This window comes from Poecilia reticulata, linkage group LG12 (genome assembly GCF_000633615.1).
Source record: "Poecilia reticulata strain Guanapo linkage group LG12, Guppy_female_1.0+MT, whole genome shotgun sequence".
NCBI lineage: Eukaryota > Metazoa > Chordata > Actinopteri > Cyprinodontiformes > Poeciliidae > Poecilia > Poecilia reticulata.
Genome location: NC_024342.1, coordinates 24,880,671 through 24,890,727, shown reverse-complemented (window position 1 = coordinate 24,890,727; position 10,057 = coordinate 24,880,671). Strand labels below are relative to the sequence as shown.

At 41.3% G+C, this 10,057-nt stretch overlaps 1 protein-coding gene across 1 annotated transcript; it reads left to right on the top strand.

Moving 5' to 3' along the window:
• The first annotated feature begins 247 nt into the window (after positions 1 to 247).
• Positions 248 to 1,882, top strand: htr1ab (5-hydroxytryptamine (serotonin) receptor 1A b). The gene has a single exon (XM_008424748.2). It carries the CDS (start codon positions 479 to 481, stop codon positions 1,733 to 1,735), a length of 1,257 nt encoding a protein of 418 aa, XP_008422970.1. The 5' UTR covers positions 248 to 478; the 3' UTR covers positions 1,736 to 1,882.
• The last annotated feature ends 8,175 nt before the right edge of the window (positions 1,883 to 10,057 follow it).

Genomic DNA, 10,057 nt, shown 5'->3' with positions numbered 1-10,057 from the left:
TTAGACATTTTATTTTTACAGTCTATAAATTAGGAACTCATTTTCTTCTCAGACCTAAACATTATATATTCCCTATAGTCACCATGGCAACAGCAGGTGGCGCTCTGAGCGCCTCTGATCTGTTTGGTCACTTGGTTCTCTGACCGAAAAGCTGCAAAAAAAAAAACAAAAACAAAACCTGCTGAATAAAAACAGAACCAGAGATGAAACCAAACCTGGAAGAAAATAAAATGTTTTGTTTCCAGTTTAACAGCTGAAACATTAAGAAGAAGCGGAATGGACCAGAACCAGAACCAGAACCAGAACCGGCCCAATGACGCATTTTCCATCACAGGTATAAATACCACGCATCATTCTCCGTCAGCAGCCGCGACCTGCAGTCCTCCGCGCTGCTCTGCGCTCCTCCCGCAGTCCGCTATGTGCGCTGATCGGCTGCGCACCGGGCTCCGCTGACACTCCCTGACCGCACCGCGCCACCATGGACGGCACCAACAACACCACAGCCTGGCTCGACTTCCCCAACTCCACCGAACCTGCTGCCGCCGCGGACGGCGAGGTGACGCTGAGCTCCCAGCTGCTCACCTCCTTCCTGCTCGGCGCGCTCATCCTGTGCGCAGCCTTCGGGAACGGCTGCGTGGTGGCGGCCATCGCGCTGGAGCGCTCCCTGCAGAACGTGGCCAACTACCTGATCGGCTCCCTGGCCGTCACCGACCTGATGGTGTCGGTGCTGGTGCTGCCCATGGCGGCGCTCTACCAGGTTCTGGACCGCTGGACGCTCGGCCCGGTGCCGTGCGACATCTTCATCTCCCTGGACATGGTGTGCTGCACCTCATCCATCCTGCACCTGTGCGCCATCGCGCTGGACCGCTACTGGGCCATCACCGAGCCCATCGACTACATGAAGAAGCGGACGCCGCGGCGAGCCGCGGTTCTGATCAGCGTCACCTGGATAGTCGGGTTCTCCATCTCGGTGCCGCCGATGCTGGTGATGCGCTCCCAGCCGAGCGGCGACGCGGAGGACCGGCACAGCCAGATGGAGTGCAAGATCCGGCAGGACCCGTGGTACACGATATACTCCACGTTCGGCGCGTTTTACATCCCGCTGACGCTGATGCTGGTTCTGTACGGGCGGATTTTCAAAGCGGCGCGGTTCCGGATCAGGAGGACTGTGCGTAAAACCGAGAAGAAGAAAGTCTCCGACTCGTGCCTGGCGCTGTCGCCCGCGCTCTTCCACAAGAAGCCGCACGGCGACGCGCAGCATGGCAAGAGCTGGAAGCGCAGCGTGGAGCCGCGGCCGCCGCTTCCGCMGAGCGTCAACGGCGCGGTGAGGCACGCCGACGACGGCGAGTCCCTGGAGATCATCGAGGTGCACAGCAGCTCCAGGGGCCACCTGCCGCTGCCCAACACCCCGAGCTCCGCGCCGCTGTTCGAGAGCCGCCACGAAAAGGCGACKGAAGCCAAGCGGAAGATCGCGCTGGCGCGGGAGCGGAAGACGGTGAAGACGCTGGGCATCATCATGGGCACCTTCATCCTCTGCTGGCTGCCCTTCTTCATCGTGGCGCTGGTCATGCCGTTCTGCCGGGAGTCGTGCTACATGCCCGGCTGGCTGGAGGCCGTCATCAACTGGCTGGGATACTCCAACTCCCTGCTCAACCCCATCATCTACGCTTACTTCAACAAGGACTTCCAGAGCGCCTTCAAGAAAATCATCAAGTGTCATTTCTGCAAACCCTGAATCAGAAACGAACCGGAACCGAGACTCGTGTTCATAATCATCGTTCAGTGTCTCCAGACTGTCTGTAGTCTATGCATAGATAAGCTGTGATCGTTGGATTGAGCCTCATGTTCTTGTTCATGTAACGTCCAATAAAAAGATACTTTTTCAAAAACCCCTCAGATTTCAGGTTGATTTTTATGGGGGGATATTATTGCCACAAGTCAAGAGCACACAAATATTAATAACATATAACAAAACATTTTTTTTCACCTGATAATTTGCAAACTGGATGTTTTTATTTTAAAAACATGAAAAACTCATTAAGTTTCAGATCTATAATGATTTAAACTTCATAAGTGGTTGAATTAGAATGATTGTGTTTATTGTTGAGCAGTGAAAAAGTGTGCTAACTAAACTAGACACAACCAATCAGAGGCAAGAGGCGGGATTTAGTGCTGTCAATCATGACAGTGTACACATCCATACAACCTTGGAGAAATTTTTAAAATATATTAATACTTAACTGAAATATTATTTTTAGCTTTTCACATTCATAAAGTTTCTATAGTAACAATTTCCAGGCTAAGCTAGGTTAGCAATAGCACTAATGCTAAAGTGAACATTGAGGCTAAGATTTACGAGCCACATTATATTTAAAACGTCTCAGTAACGTTTTCTCTATTGATTTCAGATTCTTTTTAAAAGCAGGTGTGAAATTATCTTTATTAGGTTTAGTTTAGCTAACTCAKCTGAGCGAGTGAAGCTGAAATTATAGTTTATATGAATAACTGTTAATTAAATCTAATAAAGTGAAATGTTTTAACATGTCACAGCAGAAATGCTGACCTCTAGTTTGACCTTTTTCCTCTTTACTTGGTTTGTTTCAGCTCCACTTGTGACATTTTACTCTATCTAAGCTAACAGCTAATGCTAGTTTTGCCTCTCATAGCTTCTCTAGTTTATTCAGCTACAATGGCTCTTTGTTAACAAGTTTGAACTGAATTGAAAACATAAAAATAAATATTTTACGTGAACCAGTAGCTGACACATGTTATTTATTCTTTATTTTGTCTAAACATCTCAGTAGTTTGGTCATGTAATCTGTAGCAGTCTCACTAAACTGTAAACTGCCTCATCTGCAACACATTAACCAACAGAAACCTTTGACATTCGTCTCCCAGCTTCTGCCTCCAGGTTCCTTCAGACTAGCCAGCAGCAATTAGCAAACAGCTGCTGGAACGGCTCATTAGAGGAGCTGCTGCTCAGAGCATCGCTGGTAAAAGTGCTGTTAAACGGTTAACAGAGGAGCCATGTTGGGATGAATTCCTGAAGGCGGAGTTTCAGAAAGAGCAGGAGCTTCTTAAAGAGACAGAAGCCCAATAAATCAGGAAGTGACGTTTCTTTTAAGACAGATCTTAAAATGTCTGGTCCCTGGAAACAGCATCTTTTTTTAAACTGAAGGTGACATAGTTACTATAAAATGTGCCATAAAAATAGAGTTGGGTTTCAACTAGTTACATTTACCTGAGTAACCTTTTGGAAAATATATCTTTACTTTGTTGTACTTATTATGAAGTATTTCTGCTCTTACTTGAGTAWAAATTCTGRATTTTCTACCCACTGAATGAAAAACAAACATGTTTAACCAAAAACTCTCCATAAACAGACACACAGCTGCAGTTTGTGTGAAAGTTTTTATGTTTTATTGAAAGAAACTGATTTGGAAAAATGTTCTTTTGTTACTTATAATATGAATTATTTTAATTTTGATCCTTAAAAAAACCCAAAACTTCCACTAAACTTTACATTTTGGTCCATCTGATGATTTAAATGTTAAATGATTGATATTGATTCACTTTTTACCAAACACTTTTTTACTCATTTCTTGAAAATACGCTGAAGTAGTTTTACTCTTCCATGAGTAATATTATGGATACTCTTCCTTCCTCTATCCGTGTCTGGAAAACACATTGTTTCCTCTTTAGGTGTGAAACTCTGTCGGAGGAAACTGGTCTGTAACTGTCAGACAGTTTTCTCTCCTGGGCGTGAATCTAAAAACCAGTCCGAGTCTGTAAGGAGTTAAAGGAGCAGCCACAGAAAGGTCAAAGGACGAGGTTCCGCCCGGCCGGCCTCGAACATCACATGAAGGATGGAGAGGTGGTCGCCATGGAGACGTGCGAGCGACGCAAACTCCGGGGGCCGAGGAGCAATTACCTGATCAAAGGCCTGCTGAGACGCATGGAGGTGAGTGTGAGCAGCCGCAGCTGGCGGCAGYAAGCAGGTGGACTTCCTCATTGTTTCCTCCAGCAGACGATGCTTGTTTAGACGTTATTCTAACAACCAGAACCAAAATATCACACAGAATACTGATATTTTACCTCCAAATCCAGAAAGATATTCTTGGTTTGTTCTGAATCTTCAGAAYCACAGGTGTGATGGATTGAAATGTGCTGAGTAGTTTGATTTGGCTGAAGCAGTGGTCAGATTCAGCCAGCAGGGGGAGTCTAGCGCGTGAGCTAGCTATAGCGAAGAGCGTCGCCGGAGCAGAAGCACCGTGTCCGGCTATTTTATTCAAATATTAAAATATATATACACCTGTAGATTGTACATTTATTTCTTAACTTTCAGAAAGATTGTGAGGTTTTTTTTTGGGACGCTCTGAATGTTAAATTTCGCTGTTAGCTCTGTTAGCTCCACAGTTAGCACGTTGCTAAGATACTGCTGTGTCGACATTGATATCGTATGTTTTAAGTTAATTAGATAATAATAATCGCCGGAGCAGAAGCACCGTGTCCGGCTGTTTTATTCAAATTCTCCCCTCCTACAGGCACAGTGAGGCTGGTTCACTAAAAACTGGCTGTGGCTTCAAGTTAGGACACGATAAATTCCCCCTTTTTTTAATTTGAAAATATTTCAGTGGATTCAAAATGGAGAAACATTTTTATTCAACGGTTTATGTTTGGAAAAACAATAAAACCAGAAGAAAGAGTCATAAACTGCAAYGAYGGAAAATGTTCAGGTTTATGAACATTTATGTTCTTCTGCTTCAACAAACCTGGATGAGCTGCTTTCTGTTTGGGTACGATGGCTTTACGAGCATTTTAGGTAGAAAAAAAGGAGGAAAGTTTCTCCAAAAAAACTCTGAAATTTCCAGATTATTGTCAAAAATGTTCTAGTAAAAAATAAGGTAGTTTCTGAACTCCAAAAATTGGTAATTTGTGAGAAATTTTGAAGACCCCGCCTCTCGCCCGAAACGTTAGCTGAAGATAGGCACCAGCACCTCCTGACCCCACTGAGGAACAAGAGTGCAAGAAAATGGATGGAATTTCAGAATTTTCTTGGCAGAAATTTACTCGACGTTTTTATCTCCAGCCTCATCAGAGTGATTAATATTTCCTCCAAAACGGAGCAAATTTCAGCCACAAATGTTCCAGAAAAAACATGAACATTTCTGAGCTCCACAAGTCAAACATTTGTGAGAAAAACTTTAGAAATTTTAATCATAATTTCATACATTTTCTAGGAAAAAGTGGAAATGCCTGAGCTTGAAAAGTCGACAATTTTCAACTTTTGAAAAAAAAATGTCCTAGAAAATRTGTAAAATTAATCTAAAAATTTCTGAATTTTTGTCTTGGAAATTTTTTGACTTTTGGAGTTCAGAAATATCCAAGTCTTTTCTTAAAAATCTCTACATATTGTTGTATTTTTTGGATTGAACTGTACTCTTTTCTTCCAGACAGTTGTTGTTATACAACGTTGTGTCTGTTATCAAACTACCAAAATGGCCGACCGGTTTGTAGTGTCAGGCTGTTTGTTTCTCTTTGAGCTGCTGTGATTATGTTTTAGCAGCAGAACCAGGAGGATCAGCGGAGATGATCGGGTTTGTGTCAGATCTGATGAATTCCTGGTTGAGTTTCTGTCTGTGAATCATTTGGTTTCTCTGGTTTTCGTTTCGTTGCTGACGGGTTTCTGGTCTCGTCTCTCCAGTTTGTTGCSTCCAGCTCTCCTCTACATTCACCAGCTCTGTCAGCTCAAAGCCGTTTGTTTGAATCTTTGTGCAACTTTTTAAACACCTGATTAAAAAAAGATCAGCTGAAGCCCCAGATTCWGATTTTTCTCCATCAGAATCATCAGAAATCGACTTTCTGACGGTTAAACTGACGATTATTTCACTGCAGCAGGAAAACAAAACAACCAAAGTTCTTGTCTGGTTGCAAACACTCCRGGTTGATTTCCGGCTCGTCCTCAGAGACTGCAGCCGAGKGCACTTGGCTGTGAACCAGAGCAGAGCTGGGATTACATTTGGTCCGTATGCTCTTGAACCGCTGAGCCGTGTTTCCCCTGCAGGGCTGCTGGTGGCGCTCTGCTGTCAGAGGAGTTACAGTCCGGAGATAAACCTTCTGGTTGCTGTTCATCCACCTGGTTTAGTAGTTATAAAGAAATAAAACACAACATTTAGTCCTGGAAGTATCAGAAATATCAACATAACTCATGTTCACATGTTCTCCATCCAGTCCCGGTCCTCCAGGAAACGGAGACAGTCAGCAGGAAAAGCAGCTAAATGCTAATTTCAGAGATAAATGAGTGATTATAGATGTCAGAATCAGTGTCAGGTGTTTGTGCTGCAGCGCCGTCTGGGACCAGCAGAACACGGATCATGGATTCCTGGTCATGCCTGTGTGGACGCATGGGGCCCCTCCACACGCTGATCAGCTCATTCATCCAGACGAGACGAGAGTCTGGACTTCAGTCTGAGTCCGACTGGAACTCAGTTCACAACGAGAATGAAGCAAAATAAAATCACTGCAGTTTGTGGAAGATTCAGAAACTCTTAGAAATGGTTTCAGGACTGGAGATCAATTTGGACGAGACGACTGAGAAACAGGCTTCATATCAGAAAATACAGATAACTATTGATTAGTTTTTTGTTTTAAATACCTGAAATGATAATAATAATAATAATAATAATAATAATAATAATAATAATAATAATAATAATAATAACATTTCCAGTTTTATCCAGTGTGTTATTTTGTTTATTTTTAAGCAGTTATGACCAGTGGGGAAACTTTAAACTGCTGCTGCACAAGTTACTCAGCAGGTTGTTGCTAGGCAACGCTCTCAAAAAGTGAGTTAGTAAGCAGCTAAATAGTTTGTTGCTAGGCAACCAAAGAGTGAGTGAGTTAGTAATTTTGCTTCGCTCTGTTAGAGGTTGAGTGGCTGAAGTCTTTCCTGTGCCTACATCTCCCAGAATGCCGTGCGGTCCTGGATCAGAGTTCGCTGAATATTCTGTCAGCTGTAGCATCTATTGATATTGATCACATATTTATCCAGATACATATTATTGATTCATGGTAACACATGAACTCTGTTAGATGTGAGACGGGTTGAAATAATTCTGGATTTATTTCCAGAGCTTCTCTGTGCCGGTGGGACCGTTGGCGTCCTGACCTTTGACCCTGCTGCAGGTGCCTGTGTTTGGGTCAGTCACTGTCAGAGGAACATCAAACAGAGGATTGTTCTGTTGTTCTGCTGTTTGATGCCATCTGCAGCTGTGCTGCAGATCAATTCAGCTCCGTTTGCTGCAACTAGTAAAAACTGAATTACATGAGTCCAAATATTCAGATTAAATAACTTCTTTCCTTTTCTATGAAAACATGACGTCTCTAAAATGTTCTATTTGTTTTTACTCAGCTGGGTTTATTATATTTGATATTTACCAAATTGGCATTATTTTAATAAAAAGCTTCATTTTATCAAGCTGAGATTTGTTAGGAGTTTTTTAAAGTGATGTAGTTTAATTGATACAAACATCAGAATAAAACTAAACTGAAGACTAAAAACTAAATAAGTGAAATTGAAACATCCTTGTGGATTATTGTTTGAAAAGTTACCAAGTGAAAAATAAACAATAGTTTTTGGTTATTTATTGGTTTGTTTAGTAAAAATCATATTTTTGATCACATACTTATTGCAGTTATAGATATTTAGCTTCCTACATAAATGACAAACTAAAACCTCCTAAATGTTTATTTATTTATCAAGCTAATGCTTACAAGCTAAATGTTTAGCCAGTAAGTTAGGAAGCTAAATACTTAGTTCGGCGCTAAATGCTAACTGTGAACATTATTCTGTATTTTTATCCACTTGAATAAACGTCAGTTTGTCACAAAGTCCAGAAAAAGATCCGTCTGGTTTGGTAAACATGCTGAAATGATTGAATCTGAATTCAGTCGATACGTTTTGTAACCGTCATTTCGCTAGAGATGAGTAGGCATCACCACAAGGGGGCGCCGATTCCCTCCGGTGTTGTACAGAAGAAGAGCTAGTCGTCCATTTTGTTGTAGGAGAAACCAGGTGATGATGAGGCGCAGAGCGATAAACTAACGTTACTTTTCTCATGTATGAAAATATAACGTTTAGTACCGTGGAGGTCTGGCTTCACGTGGACGAAGTTAAATAAATCGAAAGTGTGGAAAACGTCAAAAAGTGCGTCCTGCTGTTTGGGGTTAGAGAGGCTAACCGCCGATGCTAACTCCTGCTAACAGCAGGGCAAACAGAGGGACACAGAAATGCGGTTAATATTTGATTTACCTGCTCTGGGTCCTGAAGTCCAGGAAGGAAAAATGATCGTGTGAAAATGTTCTGGTTGACTCATTTTTGAGCAGCTGGTGGTAAATTATCTGTTACGGTTTTCAAATATCTGCAGCAGAGAAACCATGAAACATATTTTATGTACATTTATACGTTATGTTGAAAAAACAATTAACTACAACACCCAAATAACCAATAACAAGGATAAACTTATTAAAAATGAAAGTAGTTTTACATTCATATTACACGGAGGATGTAAATCATGATTAATTTGTTGCTTTAGGGTTGCAGTGTTTAGCTTTAGCATTAGCTTCGATGTTAGCGTTATTGTTGAACTTCTGTTGGGTGTTTTTGTTTTTCATCTGATTTATTTTGTAAAACAAAGTTTAAATGAGTTGCTGTATCAACGTGATAAACAGAACAAATAGGAAAAAGTAAACAAATTGACGTCTTTTTATGTAGAAAATACATAAAATTAAATGTATATATTCTAGACGTGCTTGGAAAACCTCAAACTTTCCGGCATTTCCTTTCATTTCCTGTTATCATTAAAGTCTGTGATGTTTTTCCATCTGATTCCTTCAGATGGAAAAAAAAAATGCTTTTATTTTTCAGAGCAGATTCCAATTTTCTGAGGATTTTGACTGAATTATTCAACCGTATCGTTCATAAACAGTGACATGTTCTGCCTTTTATATTTATATTTTTCATAAAAAATGCTCACAAAACTATTTTTCAATCATACCAGGGGACAGAAAATGTTTCCACAGAAAAACAGGAGCAACCTGAGGATGAATAATAGAAAAACATGATCCGTACCGACACCACAGCTTCACGTGTTGAAGGTTTGCAAAACGTGTTTAGAAAATAACGGATAAAAACGAAACAAAATGTTTCCATCAGATGTAAAAAAGCATCAGGTGATTCCAAATGAAGCACCAATGGAACTAAATGTCCTCAGTTTGTTGTTATGATGCTAAAATTAGATTAAATCCCTCCAAATTAAACTTTTGAACATTTCTGCTGTTTCTATGGTAACGGTTCGACTAAAACATCATTTCCCCCCCAACATGAACCAGCAAATATCAAAACTATCCAAAGAAATGAAACGTGAGTAATGAAAACTCCAGTCAGGATTATTAACATTAAACGTTATAACTACATTGAGTCGATGTCGGTGATTTAGACGATTAAACTCCAGGTTGGAGTTTGCAGGTTCTCTCTGGGTTTCCTCCAGGTACTCCGGCAGGAACAGAACCAAACTGGACTTGTTTTATTTTCACTTTATTGTCATAATAATTAGATTTATTGTACGACTTCATTCTTGATTAAGACATTTTCTCCTCATAGTTTTATTTTTTTATCAGTATTTCTCCTAACGCTCTGATGTAAAATAGTTTTGTTTACAAACATAATATAAGTTTCAGTCCAACAACAAAACTTTGCAGTTTATTGCAGAAACATTTTGCTTCTGTTAATAATTTCTACATACATTCTGAACAATCTGCCTGTACAGAAGCTAAAGACAATATTTTATCTTTGACAGGTTAATTTCATGATGAACGTTGATGGCCGACCCCCCGTGGTGCTGAAGGATGAAACCGGAGCGGCGAGCTAACGGAGCGGCGAGCTAACGGAGCGTAGAGCTAACGGAGCGTTGAGCTAACGGAGCGTAGAGCTAATGGAGCATTGAGCTAACGGAGCATTGAGCTAACGGAGCGTTGAGCTAACGGAGCGTTGAGCTAA